At 46.8% G+C, this 24140-nt stretch overlaps 1 protein-coding gene across 1 annotated transcript; it reads left to right on the forward strand.

Annotated features, from left to right (window-relative positions):
* Positions 1-276: 276 nt before the first annotated feature.
* On the forward strand, positions 277-16937 carry LOC102054008 (myosin heavy chain, skeletal muscle, adult). The gene is made up of 38 exons (XM_055723777.1): positions 277-483; positions 573-716; positions 810-966; positions 1838-1865; positions 1964-2075; positions 2169-2261; positions 2385-2448; positions 2541-2639; positions 2746-2849; positions 2951-3089; positions 3727-3845; positions 3944-4093; positions 4903-5073; positions 5721-6030; positions 6186-6259; positions 7350-7437; positions 7532-7649; positions 7978-8101; positions 9447-9583; positions 9688-9943; positions 10339-10581; positions 10800-10976; positions 11060-11205; positions 11294-11384; positions 11473-11862; positions 12015-12141; positions 12321-12439; positions 12903-13099; positions 13508-13691; positions 13778-13943; positions 14116-14240; positions 14445-14753; positions 14854-15057; positions 15328-15453; positions 15549-15719; positions 15806-15910; positions 16054-16149; positions 16782-16937. Exons 1-38 carry the CDS (start codon positions 277-279, stop codon positions 16935-16937), a joined length of 5826 nt encoding a protein of 1941 aa, XP_055579752.1.
* The last annotated feature ends 7203 nt before the right edge of the window (positions 16938-24140 follow it).

Here is a 24140-nt window from a genome sequence, read left to right on the forward strand (position 1 = left end):
TATATATAATGCAATACTGCAAGACTAAAAAACTGATCTATACTTGATTGCATAGCTAGGTGTCTAATGATTAATTTCAGAAAAGTATACAAGTATTCCAGCTAAGACTAAAAAGTTTTAATCCAAATTTTGAAATGTTTATACCTCCTTAAATATTTGAAGAGATCAAAAAGCAAGATTTCCTCTCATCCACATTAAGCGGTTTATGCACTAACTCAATGCATCTTCTTTCCTACAGACTACTCGGCTGACTGTGTCTCCTGTATAAGTGCAACCATGGCCTCTGCAGACGCTGAGATGGCTGTTTTTGGGGAGGCGGCTCCTTACCTCCGAAAATCAGAAAAGGAGAGAATTGAGGCCCAGAACAAGCCTTTTGATGCCAAGACATCCGTCTTCGTGGTCCACCCTAAAGAATCCTTTGTGAAAGGAACAATCCAGAGCAGGGAATCAGGGAAGGTCACTGTCAAGTCTGAAGCAGGAGAAGTGAGTAAAAACCAGGGCTTGAAAACTGTATGTAGTTTGCAGTCTCAGCTCTTAGCTGACATGCACACATCTCCCTCTTCATCTGACAGACCCTGACCGTGAAGGAAGATCAAATCTTCTCCATGAACCCTCCCAAGTACGACAAGATCGAGGACATGGCCATGATGACCCACCTCCACGAGCCCGCTGTGCTGTACAACCTCAAAGAGCGTTACGCAGCCTGGATGATCTACGTAAGTACCAGCAGCAGCCTGCCTTTGGGCAGCCGGGAGGAACTGCTCTGCCAGGCCAAGTGGGAGCCAACATGCTGTCTCCCTTCCTCGCAGACCTACTCGGGGCTCTTCTGCGTCACTGTCAACCCCTACAAGTGGCTGCCGGTGTACAACCCGGAGGTGGTGTTGGCCTACCGAGGCAAGAAGCGCCAGGAGGCCCCTCCACACATCTTCTCCATCTCGGACAATGCCTATCAGTTCATGCTGACTGGTGAGACAATGGCAACATCTTCATGACAATAAAATATTTGGGGTTTTTTTTTTTTTAATATTTGCATGTGTAAACTTCAGCATGAGCCTATAAATAACTTATTTTAACAGTTGCTGATGTTATGCATGAAGCACAGTCCTGCCCTATTGATTTTTAAAACTCTAACTGAGACCATGTAGACAAGAGCACTGAAAAACTTACAGTGAAGCGTAATTGATTGGATGAATTGAGACACGTGAAACAAAAATTCTTCCCTAGCTATTATTGAGATCTGATGTGCTCAAGATGTGACAGAAAATATTAATAGAGCTCTGAATAATCTAATCAATCTCTTTGAAAACAGCAGTGTAGGTGAATTTATAGCTGATTTGGCTTCATGAGACATTGTTTGAAAAAGCATATGATCTGATTTTAAGTGTTATTCTGGTATTTGCAACTTCTTGGGAAATAACCAGAGCCAGAATCCCAGTGAAAATGCACCCTTTGGAAACGATGATAAATGCCTTCCTTCCAAATTAGCTGTGAGGTGATACTCCTGTCTTGTGGGTTTGCTTCTTAGGCATTAAAGTTACTTGACCAGAAAGGACTAGAAGTCTGTGCACCAAACTGCAATATGCAGAACTGAATCAATGATTGATTTGATCATTACACATCTACAGTTGTTCTATGATCCTACAAGGGCATTACCAAACATCACAGAGTAATGATGTTGACTGTTCAAAAGAGTCCCTGGCTATAGAATAAAAATAGAATGGTCATTTGAACGGGGTTTCTATGCTTCTTTTCCACTTCCACTCCTAATGCTGGAGCAGGTTCATGAATAACAAGTAGTTCAGCATTTATTTTTTCACATCGCTGTCCTCTTTCACAGATCGCGAGAACCAGTCGATCCTGATCACGTACGTACACCCCCTGCTCGGGTCCCTGCGGGGCTGCCCGGTGCCAGGGGACCTCCTGCCTGACCACACGCTCTCTGCGTCTCTCTTTGGTTTGACAGCGGAGAATCCGGTGCCGGGAAGACTGTGAACACAAAGCGTGTCATCCAGTACTTTGCAACAATTGCAGCGAGCGGGGATAAGAAGAAAGAGGAGCAGTCAGGCAAAATGCAGGTAAAGTAACAGGTGCTGGCTGGAATCAATGCTTTCCTCTGTTCCTGACGTGATTTTTGGAAAGGATAAGCAGCAATAATTCTCATCCTGCAGGGAACGCTTGAGGATCAAATCATCAGCGCCAACCCACTGCTGGAGGCCTTTGGAAACGCCAAGACCGTGAGGAACGACAACTCCTCACGCTTTGTAAGCTGTTTTAGGAGAAATTGCTCCTTGTTGTAACAGTAGTGATGGGCTAGTGGCATTCTCACAGAAGGAGACAGCAATGAAACGCCTCCAGGCTGAAATGCCGCTGCTTCTCCTTAACAGGGCAAATTCATCAGAATCCACTTTGGGGCCACAGGCAAACTGGCTTCTGCTGACATTGAAACTTGTAAGTCGCTCTCCTGGCCTGATCCCACTCCTTCCTAAATTCCCAGCTCCATGTGAGTACCAGTGCCTGACCCTTGCTACCCTCCTTGACAGACCTGCTGGAGAAGTCCAGAGTCACTTTCCAGCTCCCAGCAGAAAGAAGCTACCACATATTCTATCAGATCATGTCCAACAAGAAGCCGGAGCTAATTGGTAGGAAGGGTCTTTATGACTTTTTGGGGATGATTGCTGAGCAGCAGTTCCCGCTGTTACCTGGCTGGCAAATCTAAGCGTCTGCCTTGCCTCTTCCTGCTTTCAGACATGCTCCTCATTACCACCAACCCTTTTGATTTCCACTATGTGAGTCAAGGTGAGGTCACTGTTCCCAGCATTGATGACCAGGAGGAGCTCATGGCTACAGACGTAAGTGACACAGAAAAGAGGTACCTACTGTACACTTGTTTTGATGGTGACATAGGTGGCCTACTAAGGACATGCATTTTCCTTCATTGTTTTGACTGCAGAGTGCCATTGACATCCTGGGCTTCACTGCTGATGAGAAGACAGCCATCTACAAGCTGACAGGGGCTGTCATGCACTACGGGAACCTGAAGTTCAAGCAGAAACAACGAGAGGAGCAGGCAGAGCCCGATGGCACAGAAGGTACCAGCAAGTTCAGTGTCTGACTCGTTCAAAGAACTTCTTTGTTTGCAGAGATGGCATGTTAGCCTCCAGAGACAGGCCTTTGTTGGCCTGAGTCACCACATCAAACACTGCAGAAAAGCATCTTTGGTCATTGTCTGACTGCAGAGGTGCTTCCCTGATCATGGGAAATGCCACTATTTTATCCAACGGATACTCCCCAAACAGACACAGCCTGAAAGGGGGAACTTCAGCTTCAACATAGGATACCTCTCTCTGTAAGACCTTCAACCGCTGGTCACCCTGGCGTGCAATCATATGTTTGGTGAAATACATCCTGCACTGTTTGCTATGAAAGTATCCACTTCCCACAGAAAAGGAATGTGCTGTATGCGTGCCTCGTGAATTCCCAGAGGCTTTTGGGGTTCCTCTGGGAACTCCCAGATTCAAGGTATTCCTGCCCAAGCCATACCTGTTCTTCCTTTCCAAGAAAGCCATCATTAGCTTCCAGACTTTGCATTCCTACCCAGGCCTTCTGTATGAGACCAGACCAGTGCTTTTCCACTTCTAGAATATGAGAAGCAGGGTTGTTCACGCTGGCCAAATTTTAGCCATTGTCTAAGGAGAAACGCTTCTCTCTCTCTCCGTGCCTCTTTAGTGGCTGACAAGGCTGCCTACCTGATGGGCCTGAACTCAGCTGACCTGCTCAAGGCCCTCTGCTACCCCCGCGTCAAGGTTGGGAATGAGTATGTGACCAAAGGTCAAAATGTGTCACAGGTAAAATGTGGAGTTTGAAAATACATGCCTTGAAAGAGTACTTGAGCATTCTTCTTTGAGCCTAGGAAGTAACTTTGATGCTTGCTTCTTTGTTTTAGGTGAACAACGCAGTTGGCGCCCTGGCAAAAGCTGTCTTTGAGAAGATGTTCTTGTGGATGGTTGTTCGCATCAACCAACAGCTGGATACCAAGCAACCCAGACAGTACTTCATTGGTGTCCTGGACATCGCTGGCTTTGAGATCTTTGATGTAAGGAACAAGGATGTGGCACCGTAGCCAAGGGCGAGGCAGGGAGGGCTCATGAGGATTCAGAAACACACTTCTTCCTAAGAAGATTCAGAAGTTTATCCTGTTCATGTGCAGTTTTCTAGAAACCCTTCCCTCTCCTCCGTCACAGTAGCACCCTCAAAGGGCTTTGCTAACAAGCACTTTGATTTCAATGCTGTCAGCATGTAGAAGAAAGTTCTGCTTTCTGACAAATGTTCTCAGAGGCCCTTGAGCTTGCAAAGGCCTTAGGTCTGGCAAACAAAGAGGCAGCTCCAGGGCTAAGGGTCGCAGATGTGGGCTGAAGCCGTGGATGCTCTTGGGCTGCCAAGAGAAGGGAAGTGCCATGGGAAAGTTCACAGCATGTTTCCTGTGTTTTGAGTGCAGTGCTGATGCTAGGACTTCTTGTCAGAGCAGAGAAACCCCCGGACTGTTGGTCTGAGGGCAGAGAAATTCTTGGGTAGGACACCGAGGAGGTTTCCACTCTCTGGGAGGTCAGAGGGCTGAGACACCTACGCAATGCTGCAGCTAAGCTTACCGAAGGATTTGCTTTTGAGTAACACAGTAAAAAAAGGACTGTTACTTTTAGCTGGATTCCAAAGGTAATAATAATAATAATAAAATCCTTTGAGGATGGTAAATTTTACAAGTCCTGCTGCTGCGGGTACACGTGCTGTTGCAGTACGGTTAGGAGTGGTGTTTCAGCTGGGGAACTTCAAACAGCATTAGGAGAACGCTGCCAAAACCCTGTGGTGTTTGCCACACCTTGAGAAACCTCTCCTTGCTTTGGGCAGTTCAACAGCTTTGAGCAGCTGTGCATCAACTTCACCAACGAGAAACTGCAACAGTTCTTCAACCACCACATGTTCGTGCTGGAGCAGGAGGAGTACAAGAAGGAGGGAATTGAATGGGAGTTCATTGACTTTGGGATGGACCTGGCTGCCTGCATTGAGCTCATTGAGAAGGTACCTTTTCCATGCAAGTGTACTATGTATTTTCAGACTCTGTGATGTTTCTGAGTCAGATTCAGCTCAGAAAGAACTCACAGCCAGACATTCAGTGTCAGTTAAACAAACAACTTTGCACTGAGATTTAGTTCAGTCTGGCAAAAAGAAATCAGGAAAGGCATATCTGTGTCATCAATCCTGCAGCACCTGGCCTTCAAGCACAGAGAAGATAGCCTCGACTCCTACCAACAGACTTCTTTAAAACAAACTGGAGTCAGCCTCCCTTTCTTTTTCCACTGAAGACTCAAATCAGAACTCCACACACAAACCTGGGAAATAAATTTTATCTTGCCTGGTTTCCCAAAACTGCTAGGCCTCTTGTAGCTACTTGCCCAACTATTTTTCTGTTTACCACTTCTCCCTCCAACTTGACTCCCAATTCTAACCTGAACCAGACAGCTGTTTTTACCAGTTCCATGAAGAGGCGTTGCAGGAAGGCAAGGGAAGGCAGAAAGAAGCTCCCTGGCTGAGAAACAGCTCCTGAGAAACTTAGGCCCTTACCCAGGCTGAGGTGCTACCAACAACAGAGTGGTACCTTTGATGATCATAGCACATGTTTCACATCATTATCATCTTTCTCTGTCACTTCTTGTGGTACCTTCCAGCCCATGGGCATCTTCTCCATCCTGGAAGAGGAGTGCATGTTCCCCAAGGCAACTGACACCTCTTTCAAGAACAAGCTCTACGACCAGCACCTGGGCAAGTCCAACAACTTCCAGAAGCCCAAGCCTGCCAAAGGCAAGGCTGAGGCCCACTTCTCCCTGGTGCACTATGCTGGCACGGTGGACTATAACATCTCCGGCTGGCTGGAGAAGAACAAGGACCCCCTGAATGAAACTGTCATTGGGTTGTACCAGAAATCATCCCTGAAGACGCTGGCCTTACTCTTTGCCAACTATGGTGGAGCAGATGCAGGTCAGCTCTGTAACAATTGTACTTTCAGTGTGGGACACTGTTGGTGCAGAATTAAAGCAGTAAACACTGAACATTTAAAGATGTTTTGTGTTCTGCAGTCTCTAAAATGCAATATCTATCTTTTAATGCTTTTTTTTCTTTTCTTCCATTTGCAGAGGGTGGTGGTGGTGGCAAAAAGGGTGGCAAGAAGAAGGGTTCTTCTTTCCAGACTGTCTCAGCTCTTTTCCGGGTAAGTGACAGAAGTCACTATCTCACTATTAAAAATACCCACTGAAATAGCTTTTGACATTTTTGAGAATCCTTCCATTGCCACCCTTGGAAATTACAGAATTACCCTATTAGGACACCATAAAACTCTACCTCAATGCCTGCATTGTCTTCCTATTGTTTCAGGGGATAGAATGGTATTGTCAGCCTTCTGCAACTCCCTACACAATTTTCTTAGACTTTTTTTTTTTCTATACTAACTACTGATATTGCGTCATTATGTTTTGGCTGATTTCTTCCACTTCTTTTTTTTCTACTGTTACCTTTCTGAATATTCTACGAAAATCTCATAAGGGTGAAGTTCACCTACTTAGAGTAGAGTCAATAACAAGTCAGCTGATCTCCCTTAGACTTTTCTTTGGAGACTTAAGATATATTTCCCATACCTAATTTTCATATCGATGAAGATTGTTCAGTATTGACATGTTGCAGAATTTGAAAATAATGTGAAAATAATGATCAAAGATCAAAATAGAAAAAAATGCCTTGAAATTTTAAAATTGTAAGGCAATGATTTATTTTCTTTAGGAAGGAGAGTGAATTTTACATTACATCAAATTCATTACTTTTGAGGTCAGTTTTCAGTTATGTTTTCAAAGTTTCCATTTGGCTGAGGTGGAGACATTTTGGGAGACTGAATTATAACTAAGTATGTCAATTTATATGGGCTGTACAAATATCCCATCCATTTAAAAAGAACCCATTTTGATGTCAAATCAGATGCTAGTCTCGTTTAACCAAGAGAACGCATCATCCACTTAAAATGCCCTACTAAATACCTCAAGAAATACCAGATGGAAGGAAACCTGTGAGATGGCAGCTCTGTATTTGTATAAGGAGATCACAGAAAAGTAATAGTAGCCATTAATCTAGAAAATAATTTCAAAACCAAAAATCAGTGTGCCTTCAGTTTCCAAGTTTCCCTTTGGGAGTTCTTTAAAGTGTTTTAGAGAAGCCAGGACTGCATCCTGAAACACTCAGTTTGATGCATCCACTGTACAGTTTCTGGTGCTTATAGTTAATAATATAAACATTATTTCATGATCTCACAGGAGAACTTAAACAAGCTGATGACAAATCTTCGCAGCACTCACCCCCATTTTGTACGATGCATCATCCCAAATGAAACAAAAACACCTGGTAAGCAAATGCAATAGGAGGAAAACTCAAGCCACAGAAGCGCTTTCCCTGAGTATCAAACAATGGGGACGTCATTAACGGTGGCGTTTGTTAGGTGCCATGGAGCACGAGCTGGTACTGCATCAGCTGCGGTGTAACGGCGTGCTGGAAGGGATCAGAATTTGCAGGAAAGGGTTCCCCAGCAGAGTCCTGTATGCTGACTTCAAACAAAGGTAACAGCGCTCCGCCTTCCTCCCCATTCAGACCAAGATGAGGAGTATGACTGTCACAATATATCTGAAACATTATACTTTAAATTGGTACTGAGGTGTAAGGTAGAAATGTTTCACAAGCAGTTCATGGTGATAGGACATTGCTGAGATCAGGATTCTTTTGCACTTAGAGTCAATGGTAAGAACAGTCTTTATATCATGTTCTGAAAGGATGAACTATCTTCAGGCATGAGACTGGTTCAATGAGGCAGTCTGAGAAGACAGGGTGTTCAATCACAGTGGTCATTTTGGTGATGGGAATTTCTGCATGTTCTGTTTACTTTCACAGATACAGAGTGCTTAATGCCAGTGCTATCCCAGAGGGACAGTTCATGGACAGCAAGAAGGCTTCTGAGAAGCTGCTTGGGTCCATTGATGTGGACCACACACAATACAGATTTGGTCACACCAAGGTAGAGAAAATACTTGTGTTAATTTGTTAGGGAGTGGTAAGGGCAGGCTGCTCTGTCAGAAGCAGAGAGCACAGCACAGTAACAGAACTGGTACGATTGGGTCCTCAGTCAGCAGGTACTCAGCCCCACAGTACTCAAGCAAGGCACTCTTGTGGCAGTGTGGCTGGGAAGCTGCCTGGCAGAAAAGAGCATGGGTGGCTGGCTGATGGCCGGCTGGGCATAAACCCCCTGTGTGCCCAGGTGGCCAAGGTGGCCAACAGCATCCTGGCTTGTGTCTGAGACAGCGTGGCCAGCAGGACCAGGGCAGTGACCATCCCCCTGTGCTCAGCACTGGTGCAGCTGCACCTCAAACCCCGGGTTCAGCTCTGGGCCCCTCGCTCCAAGAGGGACGCAGAGGGGCTGGAGCGTGTCCAGGGATGGGCAGGGAGCTGGGGAAGGGGCTGGGGCACCAGTCTTGGGGGGGGAGGCTGGGAGAGCTGGGTGTGTTCAGCCTGGAGAGGAGGAGGCTTGTGGGGGACCTGGTCACATTCCACAGCTGCCTGACAGGGGCTGTAGGCAGGGTGTGTGTGTGTGTGTGCGGGGGGTCTCTTCTCCCAGATAACAAGTGACAGGAGAAGAGGCAATGACCTAAAGCTGCACCAGGGGAGGTTTGGACTGGATAGTTGGATAAACGTCTACACTGAAAGGGTGGTCAGGCCTTGGAACAGGCTGCCCAGGGAAGTGGCAGAATCCCCCACCCTGGACGTGTTTACAAAAGATATAAATGTGGTGCTCAGGGACATAGTTTAGTGGTGGACTTGTCGGTCCCGAGTTAATAGCTGGTCTTCATAATCTCAAAGGCTATTTTCAACCTCAATGATTCTATGATTCTAAGTGGGGAAGCCACTTGAACAGTAGTCAGGTTCAACCAACAATCCAGATAATCAGAGAGGTTTGTGTCAATAAGGAAGGTCTGACATGAAGCCATAAAGCCTTGGTTTCTGAGATTGGCCAGGGTCTGATATAAACAGGCTTGCAAGGCCCGGGCCCACTCATTAATTCCTGGACTGATCCACAGCAATGACATCAAACTAACATCAAGCCAGAAAGTCTTCAGGTCACAGTAGAGCTCACTGGGGTCTATGAACAGGCAGAGGTGTGGCTGAGGCTGCAGCTGAACTAGAAACCAGAACTCATACCACAGCTCAGACAGGGACAGAATTCTTAGGGCTGAGCTTATACAAAGCAGAGATTTTTGGGCTCAGGGTAAAGCTGGTCATGAAATTAAGGTGTATTAGAATCCTGACAGAGTGTGTGCCCCTATTCTGTATTACCTGAAAAAGTCATACTGCAATATTTTCTTAAGGTGTTCTTCAAAGCTGGACTGATAGGTGTGCTGGAGGAGATGAGAGATGAAAAACTAGCAGAGATTATGACCATGATACAAGCCAGGTGCAGAGGCTTCCTGATGAGAGTGGAGTATCGGAAAATGGTGGAGAGGAGGTAGACATTTTTCATATTTAGTTTGCTCTCATGGTACTTCACTAAAAAAAAAATTAAATTCATCACACTGAAGCTCTGTAATAGCCATGTGAATTTCATTTCAGGGAGTCCATCTTCTGCATCCAGTACAATGTTCGTGCATTCATGAATGTGAAGCACTGGCCCTGGATGAAGCTGTACTTTAAGATCAAGCCCTTGCTGAAGAGTGCAGAGTCTGAGAAAGAGATGGCCAACATGAAGGAAGAGTTTGAGAAAACCAAGGAAGAGCTTGCAAAGTCTGAGGCAAAGAGGAAGGAGCTGGAGGAGAAAATGGTGGTCCTGCTGCAGGAGAAGAATGACCTGCAGCTCCAAGTGCAGGCGGTGAGTGTCACCGCCCGTTTGTCCCTGGGAAAAGGACAATATACAGTCAGAGTGCTTCAGAATACTGTTTCTGTCAGGCAAAAGGACTCCAAGCCCTAGCTCCTGCTGAAAGTAGTAACTGAAGTGACCACTGTTCTGTCGTGCTTGTGGGTGCGTGAGGTATTGTCATAGCTACCCTCTCTGTGAGGCATTTTTAAGAGACACAGAAACCTTGGAATCGATAATGATTCCAGATGACAAGGCTTGCAGTGGGCCAGTAGGCAAGATCTTCCAGTTGCTGGAGTGGAAGTCAGGTTCAGCCCCCATTTTAACACATGCCTACTCAGTAACGCAGAAGACAGGGTGGAGATACTTCAAAACATTATAACCCATAAAAATCTCTGTCTCCCCACCAGGAAGCCGATAGCTTGGCTGATGCTGAGGAAAGGTGTGACCAGCTCATCAAAACCAAAATCCAGCTGGAAGCCAAAATTAAGGAGGTGACTGAAAGGGCTGAGGATGAGGAGGAAATCAATGCTGAGCTGACAGCCAAGAAGAGAAAACTGGAGGATGAATGTTCAGAGCTGAAGAAAGATATTGATGACCTGGAGTTGACGTTGGCCAAAGTGGAGAAGGAAAAACATGCCACCGAAAACAAGGTACAAACATGGGGAGTCACATGAAGGGCAAAGGACAGATGCCTCCCCGATGAGCCTGGCATCCTCAGAACAGAGCTAGGTTTGGGACATACCAGGAGCACCACAGTGGGGCAGCCCAAATACACGAGCTCCTGGCTAAGCACTGCAAAGGGAAAATGCCACTGCACAAGCAGTCAAGTCTTCTACACAGACATTTGGCACTTTCTTCCAATCAACAGGTGAAAAACCTCACAGAGGAGATGGCGGCCCTGGACGAGACCATTGCCAAGCTGACTAAAGAGAAGAAAGCCCTCCAAGAGGCCCATCAGCAGACACTGGATGACCTGCAGGTAGAAGAGGACAAAGTCAATACGCTGACCAAAGCCAAGACCAAGCTGGAGCAGCAAGTGGACGATGTAAGCACGGTTGTCCAGAAGAACAGGGCGGGCACAGATTATAGAACTGGCTGGTAGAGCACTGATGGTTATCTTCTATTCAGCTGGAAGGGTCCCTGGAGCAAGAGAAGAAACTGCGCATGGACCTTGAGAGAGCAAAGAGGAAACTCGAAGGAGACCTGAAGCTGGCCCAGGACAGCATCATGGATTTGGAGAACGACAAGCAGCAGCTGGATGAGAAACTGAAGAAGTAAGCGTGGCTGTGGGGCACCAGACTGTGGGGCTGGTGCGCTTGGGGGTTTTTGCTCAGACGCTAACACAGTTTGCTTTGCCCAAAGGAAAGACTTTGAAATCAGCCAGATCCAGAGCAAAATTGAGGATGAGCAAGCCCTGGGCATGCAGTTACAGAAGAAGATCAAGGAGCTGCAGGCAAGTGTCTGGCCCTTCCCCTCTCTCAGCCAGTCTCAGGTCGGGAAGGAGGAGGGCATGGGTGCGAAGGGTGCCTAATGTTCCCCAGGCTCGTATTGAGGAGCTGGAGGAGGAAATTGAGGCAGAGCGAACCTCTCGGGCAAAAGCCGAGAAGCATCGGGCTGACCTGTCGAGGGAGCTAGAGGAGATCAGCGAGCGCCTGGAAGAAGCCGGAGGGGCTACCGCCGCTCAGATTGAGATGAACAAGAAGCGTGAGGCAGAATTTCAGAAGATGCGTCGCGACCTGGAGGAGGCCACGCTGCAGCACGAAGCCACGGCTGCGGCCCTGCGCAAGAAGCACGCGGACAGCACCGCTGAGCTTGGGGAGCAGATCGACAACCTGCAGCGAGTGAAGCAGAAGCTGGAGAAGGAGAAGAGTGAGCTCAAGATGGAGATTGACGACTTGGCCAGTAACATGGAGTCTGTCTCCAAAGCCAAGGTATTGAACTGCGGTGGCACATGCTCACGGGGCCGATGTATGGCACATAGGCTATGTCTACCAGCCACATTCTCATTACAAAGGTCCTTGCTGTCAGCACAGGGCAGAGTCCAGGTGTTCATCTCCTTTCCTTCCTTCCGTTTGCTCTCTAGGCAAACCTGGAGAAGATGTGCCGCACTCTGGAAGACCAGCTGAGTGAGATTAAAACTAAGGAGGAACAGAATCAGCGCATGATCAATGACCTCAATACTCAACGAGCTCGTCTGCAGACAGAATCAGGTGAGACATCCTCATTCCCGAGCTTCACTGTGAGGACCTGCATGCCGTGAGGATCCCACAGGGTGCAAGATGATTCCTGCTATAACCTCTCCCAGCCACTCCTGATGACGTGGGCTTACATGCAGGAACCATCGTATTGATAGTAGTCGGGCTACCTTTTTTCTCTTTACCCTTACCAGGTGAATATTCACGCCAGGTGGAGGAAAAAGATGCTCTGATTTCTCAGCTGTCTAGGGGCAAGCAAGGATTTACGCAGCAGATTGAGGAGCTCAAGAGACATCTAGAGGAAGAAATAAAGGTCTGGAAACACCCTGCTGTCCGCAACCTACATCACCTCAAAACATCCGCAGAATCCTGTCTAATCCAAACTGGTTTCATATTCTTTCCCCAAAACACATGTAGTACGGGAGGGAACACCAGTAACACACATGCCCTCACTCCTAAGCTAGAGAGGGAAGGAAGCGTAATGGGTTGGACCCTGGAGGAAGTAGTCCACAAGGCTTTCACGAGATCCTGACAATACTCTCTAGGACAGGATGCAGACACGTGTGTCAAAGCGTTTAGAGCAACAGCAGGTTACTGACCCCAGAGCCCCTGTCACTAACACATCCTGATCTTGCAGAACCCATTGCTGAAGGCTTCATCAGCTCCCAGCTTTGCATTTGCCTAGTTAGAGTTTCAGCCTAATTTCACTGCCAGCTTTACTGTCAAGAGGCATCTCAAGGCAAGTATTCAGGTTACCGATCCCTTTGTTTCCCCAGGCCAAGAACGCGCTGGCCCACGCCTTGCAGTCTGCTCGCCACGACTGTGACCTGCTGCGGGAGCAATACGAGGAGGAGCAGGAAGCCAAGGGGGAGCTGCAGCGCGCCCTGTCCAAGGCCAACAGCGAAGTGGCCCAGTGGAGAACCAAATACGAGACGGACGCTATTCAGCGCACGGAGGAGCTGGAGGAGGCCAAGTACGTGGGAAGCGGGATGTCAAACGGCTGGAGAAGACTGAGGCTGTCAAGGGAAAGTGGAGTCTCTGGGAGTGGGTTACGACAGGGGTGGGACAAAGGCAGGGATCTGTTGTCTTTGTGGTAGAGGGGTCAGAGGGAGAGACAGGAAAGCGTGCTGTGGAAAAAGTGCAAACTGGAAGGACAAACGTAGCCCTTAGGGCTAGAAATGCGGAACCAGGCTGAATACTCCTTAGGTGCTAGGACACAGAGTGACAGAACCTGTAGGCAGCATGCAGTCTTGGAACAGAAAAAACACTGTGAAAGGCACTGGGCTCAGAGCCCCCAGAAGTGGCCAGCTGCCCTCTCACCGAAGTACAAAATGGGCTGCCCTCTGGTCTCTGACCTGGAGCTGTACTTATCTCCTCCCAGGAAGAAGCTGGCCCAGCGCCTGCAGGATGCAGAGGAACACGTTGAAGCTGTGAATGCCAAATGTGCCTCCCTGGAGAAGACAAAGCAGAGGCTGCAGAATGAAGTGGAGGACCTGATGATTGACGTGGAGCGATCAAATGCTGCCTGCGCAGCTCTGGATAAGAAGCAGAAGAACTTTGACAAGGTCTTGTGGGCTCCAGCCCTGGGGTTCCTGGGCAGAGCGTCCCCTCCCGATTGCCACATCCACGCTCACGTGCCGTTTCCCTTCAGATCCTGGCAGAATGGAAGCAGAAGTATGAGGAAACGCAGGCTGAGCTGGAGGCCTCCCAGAAGGAGGCTCGCTCCCTCAGCACGGAGCTCTTTAAGATGAAGAATGCCTACGAGGAGTCCCTGGACCACCTGGAAACGCTGAAGCGTGAGAACAAGAACTTGCAGCGTAAGTCCCTGGCCCTCTGCTCCTGGCTGGGCTTTCCCACTGTCCACCACTACCCACCGCTCCACAGGGGTCTGTGCCTGCGTGTCTGCAAAGATGCCCGTCACCTTGGTGCGGCAGGGCCCTTCCCGTTCTGCTCCGTGCCTGACCGTGCCGTTGGCCTTTGCTCCCACAGAGGAGATTGGTGACCTCACAGAGCAGATTGCAGAGGGAGGCAAGGCCATTCATGAGCTGGAGAAAGCCAAGAAGCAGATTGAGCAGGAGAAATCTGAACTCCAGGCCTCGCTGGAGGAAGCTGAGGTACACAGCATTACTTATGGCTCTCTTACATGTCTTGAATCTCTGTCTCGTTGTAAACACTGCAGAGTCATTGCCAGGCACAGGAGGAAAAGAGTGTTTGTATAAAAGCGTGCCAATAATATCTAAACGTGGCATTCCTTTATACTCAGGGCTTCGGGGTCAACATTTGTCTTATGAAAAGTATTCCTGTTCACTCTTCCTCAGGCGTCCCTTGAACATGAAGAGGGGAAGATCCTGCGCCTCCAGCTTGAGCTCAACCAGGTGAAGTCTGAGATTGACAGAAAGATAGCAGAGAAAGATGAGGAGATTGACCAGATGAAGAGGAACCACCTCAGAATTGTGGAGTCCATGCAGAGCACCCTGGACGCTGAGATCAGGAGCAGGAATGAGGCCCTGCGGCTGAAGAAGAAGATGGAGGGAGACCTGAATGAAATGGAGATCCAGCTGAGCCATGCCAACCGCGTGGCTGCAGAGGCACAAAAGAACCTGAGAAACACACAGGCCGTGCTCAAGGTCTGTTCAGCAAAGCAACAGGGAGAGAAACGCGGTCCCTTACAATTCTGGTGCACAAGTGCGCACTGCCACCTTGCCATTTCTCTTGTCCCTTTTACAGGATACCCAGATACACTTGGACGATGCTCTGAGGACGCAGGAGGACCTGAAGGAGCAGGTGGCCATGGTGGAGCGCCGAGCAAACCTGCTGCAGGCTGAAATTGAGGAGCTGCGGGCAGCCCTGGAGCAGACGGAGCGGTCAAGGAAGGTGGCTGAGCAGGAGCTTCTGGATGCCACTGAACGAGTGCAGCTCCTCCATACCCAGGTCAGGCACTGCTCTGGAAATTAGTCCCATCCACAAGGCACAACACAGAATGTGATTGTTACGCATCTTGTGAGTGTTTGCTGTGTAAACACATTGAGAGCCACGCCGTCATAGGGCTGCTCCAGACATCCACCCATGTCTGGTTTGCAGCTATGGCCCTAAAGAGGACTTTTGTGTTAAAGATTTTCAAGAAACAATACTCACACTTTTAGCTCTTGGTGTTGAGGCATTAGGTCTGACAGTACAAATCCCGTCTTTCCTGTTGCACAGAACACCAGCTTGATCAACACCAAGAAGAAGCTGGAGACAGACATTACCCAAATCCAGAGTGAAATGGAGGATACGATCCAGGAAGCCCGCAATGCTGAAGAGAAGGCCAAGAAGGCCATCACAGATGTGAGTTGGGGGCTCCCTTCAGTGCCGATGGTGGGTGTAATTTCCCTCAGATGGTCTCCAGCCCCACAATGGCTTTGACCCTTTACTCTCATCAGGCAGCCATGATGGCAGAAGAGCTGAAGAAGGAGCAGGACACCAGCGCCCACCTGGAGAGGATGAAGAAGAACCTGGACCAGACGGTGAAGGACCTGCAGCACCGTCTGGATGAGGCCGAGCAGCTGGCTCTGAAGGGAGGCAAGAAGCAAATCCAGAAGCTGGAGGCCAGAGTGCGTGGGGCTTTTCTTTGTGCATGAGTGAGCACGCCACGTTAGCAGCCAGCAGGGAAGCTCCAAAGATGGGCTTCTCGTTGCAGGTGCGGGAGCTGGAAGGGGAGGTGGATGCTGAGCAGAAGCGCAGCGCTGAAGCCGTGAAGGGCATGCGCAAGTACGAGAGGAGGGTGAAGGAGCTGACCTACCAGGTAAGGCAGGAGGCCTCCCTCAGCTGACAGAGTTTTCTCACAGCAAGTCAGATTTTGTGCACGCCATCCCCAAGGGGAATTGTTAACCTCATCCAGTGCAGAACCAGTAATTCACGCTCTTTCCTGCTTTCCAACCACTCCAGTCTGAGGAGGACCGGAAGAATATTCTCAGGCTGCAGGATCTGGTGGACAAGCTGCAAATGAAGGTGAAATCCTACAAGAGACAAGCTGAGGAGGCTGTAAGTATTGCTCAAAGGATGGGCCAGAGACACCTTCCAGTACGGCAGCACGCTCATTGAGATGGCTATGAATAGCAGGAAAGGGGCAGGACAGAAACTCCCAAGACACAGCAGTCTTGGCCACACCATTGAGTATGGTGTCACGAGGCCTTGCTGAGTTCTGGGCACCCTGCGGCAGCCAGGGACGAATGGAGGGAAGGTCTGCAGCCTGTTGTATACAGGAGGTCAGACTGAACAGCCCCGGGTGCCATATCCACTGGCTGAAGTTAACTGGAGGTCATGAATCTCTGCTAGTAAGGATCAGCAGAAGGCTTCAGGGTCTTTCTCACCTTAAAAAATCACACTGATGGCTGGGCAGCAAGTACTGGGAGAGTAAGTACACAAATGACAAATGCAAGTGACAAAATTGCTCTTCTAGAGTGGCACAGGACCGGTGATGTTTTTCACAGAGGGGTCCTGAGTAAGGGAGGATGAGGAGGTCACGGTGAGGCTTACGTGTAAGCAGTGATGGGTGGTGGATGGAGATTTGTGCCTTTCCCCAGGGAAGAGCCACAGCCCCAGAAGGCCAAGGCACAGGTGGAGTGAAACCCCTGCCCTGGGCTCCTCACCACCAACTCCCTCTCCCCACACAGGAGGAACTGTCCAATGTCAACCTCTCCAAGTTCCGCAAGATCCAGCATGAGCTGGAGGAAGCCGAGGAGCGGGCTGACATTGCAGAGTCGCAGGTCAACAAGCTCCGAGTGAAGAGCCGTGAGTTTCATGGCAAGAAGATAGCAGAGGAGGAGTGAGGATGTCATGAGGCAGAAAAGTGACCCGAGGACTGCACAAAATGTGAACCTCTTGGTCGCTTTCTTCTATAATTGGTCTTTGTAATTGTGTCTAGAGAATAAAGACCGTAATTTCCTTTGCATATGCATGAGCAACAGTTTTCATTTTTTTCTGTTTTTACTGGTTAGGTTTATATCATCATTAGCTTTTGGGCACAGCTTTGGGTTATACCTTTTGTGTCCCTACATCACAGCACAGCCTTTTGTCATCTAGTTCCTAAATACTTATCCCTTCTTTATTACTTAGTGACTGGGGCAAGAATAGAAATTTAACTTCACAATGAAGAGAAATCAAGGACTATAATTCCTGACAGTGACTCCTGCCAGTCTAGCCATCCTACTGCTCTGTCCCAAAGAACATAATACTTTATATTTACCCATAGAGTATCTTAGCACTTTCCAGCTGTGCAACACATTCAGTGTAAGCTGTTTCTTTTACTGGCCACTGTCTAAGGCAGATTTGTTGAGGGCTGATAACCAACAGAATATGTGGATTTTTGGAAGCCGACAGAAGTTGGTTCTTTAGTCTGCACTGTTTTCTTAATGATTTTAATTAGATAGGGGCACCATGAAGAGTATCACATCTCTTTGGACTAAAACTGGAGAAAGCTGGTGATAGCTCTGTGATAATTCCTTTAACTCCTGTAAATCAGACTAGTGTCCACAAAAGCTCAGGCAGCAGATTCAAGCACTGTTATGGCACCCTGACACTATGGCTGCTGGCTACCTGGTGGCGTATCATCATCATTGATTCATTTTTGACCCATTTCCTTCCCTGTTTTTACCCAAGAGGGCTGTTCCCTACCCCATCTGCCCTGTAGCTGTTGCTTTGATGGGTGATGGAAAGGGCATTCAGAAGGTCACCTTCTCAGCTAGGACCCCCTGTCCAACAGCAATTCCTTCCGGAGTTGTTAGCTGAGAACAGAAGATGTCTGAGTAACTGTGCAACTTGGGCATTCATTCAAGTGCAGCCAAACTTCAAATGACAGGTCTGTCTTTCTAGCCACTCCACTTACCATTCCAGCTGAACAATGTGGTCCTTCACTGAGAGATGCTCAGTCTTTTTCAGGCTGCAGGAAGCCATGTAAGAATGTCATTACTGGAAAGTGAAGACACAACCAGCAGAAAAAGCGGTGAATCAAACTTTCTAAAGGAAAGATGCATTCACTTCCATTTTCCCTACTGTGAGTTCAGTGAAGACTTGCAGAAACTGGTCCCTGAGTGGAGAAACAGCATGAGGAGATGGAAAAAGGACACCCCCATCTCTTCATGGCTATCCTGAGTATCCTGTGAGGTATCTTAACCAGATATCCCACAAACATCTTTGTGGAGTAGACATGGTATGCTGGGCATGGAGAAAGCACTCCTCATTTAGTTCCATGTGACTCAATGCTCATCAGCAGCATAAACAGGCTTCTGAATGAGGAAAGTGTGTCCGTACCATGTACAGGCTCTAGCACTCAGCAATGTTTTAGCAGAAGGACAGGGAAGAGAAGTTTTTCTGCAAAGGATGAAGGTGCCAGCATTTCTGTTCAGCTTTGCCTAGCATTCCTGGGAATTCTTTTACATGGAGGACTGCTGTCTGAACAAGCACTGCTGCAGTGGAGGCTGGGCGTTGTGTGTCAAACTGTTTGGTCTGACAACATCTCGCTCAGCACGCCTAACAAATAATTCCAGTATAACTGACAGTCCCATTTGAAAGCTGCAGTTCTTACAGTGGGTGTTTTCAAACATCCTTTGTCTCTGCTCATGCTGGAAACGCATTTGCTTCACCTCTAAGCACCTTGGGTTCAGTGCTGAACAAATGCAATGCCTACCTGCTACTGAATGGACGGTTACGGTATCTTTGTTCTCTCAGCTAAGGAGGGCCATGCAACATCATCCACAAGAGACACCGTCCCCTTAAACCTGTGAGCAGGAAATACTCTCTGTGAATCAAATTTAAAAATCTGGAAGGGAGGAAGGAAGGGAGGAAGGAAGGAAGGGATTATGGATGCTTTGGTGAGACACTGGCATGTCACCTCTGCTGTAGGTCCTGCTTCAGCAGCCAGTGCTCTCTGCCAAGTCTACCTTGCTACACACTAGCTTGAAGCTACATGTTCCATGTTGCACAGCACGCTGGCGATTCACAGGGTGCACTGATCCCTACAGGCATGCTCTGCTAATCCAGAGAGCATGGCTGATAACAGCACCGGCATGCTGCAAATCCCACAGGGAATGCTTTTTCAAAGTTATCTACCAGAACCACAAATGTTATTCCATCTTTCTGGCCTCAGCAGAAGAGTGGTAGATGCAGCTCTGCATCATGGAAGCATTTTGGAAACGGTTGAGAGATGGTCTGACTCCATCCCAACCTTTGATGTTTCTGGGGGTGGCTTATTACTTTGCCAGGGATGTGTTAATTATTGAACTTAACAGTACGTGTAACACTTGCATGAAACAATGGTTCCAGCAGCAACTGGAAGAAAAACCCACATTGGCTGGGGACAAACACTGTGGGGCTCCAAAAGTCCCAAGAGCTGAATGCCTGTCTGAGGTAGGAGCACATTAGATGTGCCCCGGCACACAAGGTGTGGGACAAGAGGCAGGTTTGCTTCAATAGCATTTTCCTGTTTCACACTTGGTATTAATAAAGACATGCTCAAAGGCTCCCCGTGCAATTAATGCTGATTGCATCGTGGCAGCATGCGTGGGCCCCAGGTGAGGAAGGGGCCGGGCAACAGCCACCCCCAATATCCCAAAGGGGATGGTCCAGCCTGGGAGCTTCTCTGCAGCCGAGGCTACAGGTGCAGAAGTGCCCTCGGGTTGCAGTGCCTTAAGACCCTCTCCTCCCTCTTGCTGACAGGGGTGAAGCCTCCTCTCTGCTTCTGCCCTGGCACATGGCAACGAGCTATCCATGACTGCAGGAAGAGAGGACTTTGGAAGGTCGGGGACAGATACTTGCCTTATTGAGGTGAGCTGTGCTTCATGCCCTTGGCTCTGTGGATCCCCTCCCCAAGGAGGAGTCTGTGGCTGGAATGTGACATTTCCTTTGTGATCCAGCTGCTGAGGCTGTCCCACCAGCACGAGCCTGCCAGGGACCTGGGTATCCAGAGGCAGAAAGGTCTGGTATAACCTATGTGCAATCAGAATTTTCCAATGGGCACCTTTAGGTAGATATTAGGTCCTGATTAATTAGTTATATGAGCATAATGAGCTGGAGCTGGCTCCAAGCAGCTCATGAAGGAAATAAAAATATAGCTTGAGAACTGAATGGTGCAGAAATAACCATAAGAGTTGTGTGGAACTGGACACGCACAGATGAGGTGTATGATAAGGAGAGTTGGCAATGGCTCAAATACCTGGGATATGGGCTGGAAAGTTGGGGTTATATGTAAAAGGAAAGGATAAGAAAAGGGGCAAGGACATTTGGCGATAAGAAGGAGATTGGACTTTGCTTTGGGAAAGAAAAATAAGAAAAACTGATAAATGTTGGGTTTGGAAGATTGCTACAAGTCAGGGTGACACCAAAAGTAAAGGAATACAGGTTAGAGGTGGGAAAAAGTCACAAGAATATTTGCTGATTTTTTTCTTTATTGTAATAATTGATAGGCTTGAGGCTGTCTTTAACTATGTGAAACAGTCACAACTGTGATTTGTATAAGCAACTATGGCCATTGTTGGAGGAAAATGCCAGATCAGTGCTACTGTAGGCTGTACACCTCAGCTTTGTCCCCTGTATAGCCCAAACCAGGACTGCAAGCACAGTCAGCTGATAGATGCTAGACAATAAAAGTTTAATATTAATAAGATTATGCCTGACAGTTCAAAGGAGCTTTTTAGAACAGGAGACCCTGACCTTTAGAAGGCTGAAACGATGGAGATTGTCTATTGTGATTACTCAGAACTGGGACGTACGGAACCTGAAGCAATCATCCTTGAAAGAAGAAGCAAAATAGCGAGGTGATCAAGGTACAGAACAACTTGTGGAGACGACTGTCAAGATAGGAACTGATAGAAGATTTATTGTGGAATCAAGAGATTATGTAATGTTTAGGTAGATACTATAAATATGTGACTGAAAATCTTGTAAGCTTGTCACTCTCTGCAGAGGTGACCCAACGCTGCTGGACTGATTAAAACTGCAAACCTAGAGTAACCCATAAGAGTTCGAGTCTCTTCTTTTACAGCCATAATTATTACATTATTAAAACTAGATTTTTTTATTTCATTTACTAGTAAAAGACAGTTTTAGCAAATAGCATGACATAAGGAAGATCGTATCTTTGTTTTTTTAAGCAGCATTTAAGGTCACTGTAAGCATCTTGGATAAAGGAAAAGGTTTATGAAGAAATATATTGGCAACTGAGTTCTCTTTTGTTTAAAAAAAAAAAAAACACAACAACCAAAAAACAACTTTCCTGGCTAGCATTTTCTATGCTAGCATTTCTGAATATGTAAATTAAAATCTGTGTACAGTTAGTATAATTTGGGGGGGAAGTATGTGCCTGTCACTCTGAAATTATATTTTTAGCAACTAAAATAAAACATATTTGGTTGCTATTATTACAAAACTATTTGTTCCCAGTCTGTTTTTTATTTGTTCACTGACTATAAAAAATATGTTTTGAATCCAATAAGCAGACCTCACAGCATTCGTACAGAGAGCCATCATATTAGTTTGCAAATAAATTTACAGAATTTACATCTGATTATTTCTTTGAATAGAAGATGAGTACTCCATAGTTAAAGGTTTTCTTATTATTTTTTTAAAAGCAAAATATTAAACTACATTAGTGATTAACATGCTGAACACTTATGGTGGTGATGGTGTTCAATAGCAACAACTCAACCTGTGTATTCTGCCAGGCTGGATATGCCCAGAAGAAGTCAAGCAATAGCTTAATTACTGTCATTATGTCTTATATACTTGTTTAGTTCTTCTGAATCTGGAAATGGCCCTTATTTATATTGGGGAAATACCTCTCATTCATTCATATAAATGAAAGTATATTTCATTTCTCATTTATTTATAGTCTGATGCCATACCTTGAAGATTAGAATCATCTTGTATAAACACCCTGTGTAGTCATACTGCTTACTAGCTGGTAAATAATGCAAAGGTCACTGACCTTGAAAAAAGCTCCTGGTCCATAATTACCATAAAGGAACATCTCTGAGAGAAAGTTTTAAATAGATGCAGCTGGTGTACTCCAGTGGAGTTGCATGGATTGCAAAATCTCTTGGAACTATAATAATACAGACATCAGTGATGTGCCTTCTAAGTGAACAAGCACTGTTTCATTGGCAGAATAAGATTAGCTGAAAATATGCCTGTTCCACAGAAACCAACTTCTACTCAACGAATTCTGACAGGCCAAATTCATCAATCCAGTTCTTCATGTCTTGCAAGTCTCTTCAAACTCCAGAAGAGACTAGTGGCTGAAAAAGATCCTGTCTTTCTCATGAATGAGACAAAGGTAGAAGTCTGTTTAAGCATCTTATCCTACGTACCCGCGTAGCCCTTTGGAAGACACGACAATGCTGCTATGAACAGGCTATTCAACATACATAAAGGCCTCAGAATGAGGACGCTAATAGGCAAAATCCAAGGTTTGCGAATATGTAAGGCAGGGCGTGCGGCAGAGCACTGACATGCTCATTCCATGCCAGCTCTCCCCGGAGGCCTCTAGAGGTCACCCTGCTCCAGGAGGACACAGGCGAGCTGGAAAAATCCTTCAGGGAGCATCGGGGAGCTGACACGGATGCAGAAGGCAAAGGTTGCACCAGCACGCTTGGTAAAGCAGTGATTGAACGAAGCAGTCTTTGCAGCTTGAGATGGATAGGAAATACTCGCACCAGGTTCAGGCAAAGGGTAATTTAGCTGTACTTTCCATTTGTAGTGTCTGAGAGTCACACATCAGAGTTATGATAATCTGCCTGCATCATGATACCTCTCCAATTCTGTGACAGACAGAGGGTCAGCTAAGGAACATGTCGCCTAACACCTTTTTCTGAGACATTTGCATCCTAATAGAAATATCATGTTAGCAACCCTAATTTCCCTTCCATCCACCTCTCTGTCCTTCTCTGACTCTTTTTTGCCACCTGTTGTCCCTCTGCTTTCTGCACTTTACTCAGAGTCTTCTAAGCCTTTTTACTTCATTCACCTGTTTTGTAACTGGAGTCACTCAGCTGCTCACATTTTGTGAGAAGGAAATGGCATTCTGAATGTCACCTAAGAATTACTTAGTATCTGCTGTGGAAATAGGAGTGTGTGCATTGTTCACTTTGGCTGCACGTTCAGTACTGCCCATTTCCAATCACAGGTTGCACATTTTTCTACCTTTCTAATCTCAGATGGCTGTTTCAGGACCTTTCCAAGGCACTAAGTTGCTTTAGTCTGTGCGTGGGACAGAGTTATTGCTGGAAAACGAAGACTTCATGTGTATGAAAGTCCATTTTCCAAATTCCCACTGTGAAGACATAGAATGTTTGCTTCCCTTTTTATGTGGTAAGGCTAAATTACAAATGCACAATGTATTGCATTTGCAGATACTAGTTCTTGAGGGCAAGACCAGGATTAGAAAAAAGGATGGATGTGTTTGTTACTGCCTTGTATGAACTGTAGCACAAGCTAGTCATCATCAACAATATTCCTGGGAGATTTGCATTTAGCCCCAGACATTGACTTTTACATATGTACAAATATTATTGGTCCCAACTACCTTTCTTCCTAAAGAATCACTCCACACCTCACACTAGTAATGGTAATTACTGGGTTATCTCAAGAAGGTTCAAAATTTCATCTCTCCCCCAGCCCTGCCCCAGCACATGAAGTCTTTATCAGGAACATTCAAACAGATTCTTAGAGGGCATCTTAAGAAGGTAATACAGAATGTTAAGCTCCATATTTAACAGATGAGTTCCATGGGGGATATAGAAGGTATTTCCTGTAATTAATTTAATATGATCCAATACTTATCAAATCTAATGAAGAAAGTGTGTCCTTACCATTTCCAGGTCCCGTTCAGAGCAGCATGTTAGTTGAAGTGTAGCAATGAGAAGATTTGCTCTGAAGGATTAGTGTTCTGGCATTTCTGTATGTCATCTGCCAACATTCCTAGGAGCTCTCCTTTTACCCAGGGAACAGCAGAATGAAGCTACACTTCCTACATCATACCA

This window comes from Falco cherrug, chromosome 1, assembly GCF_023634085.1.
Source record: "Falco cherrug isolate bFalChe1 chromosome 1, bFalChe1.pri, whole genome shotgun sequence".
NCBI lineage: Eukaryota > Metazoa > Chordata > Aves > Falconiformes > Falconidae > Falco > Falco cherrug.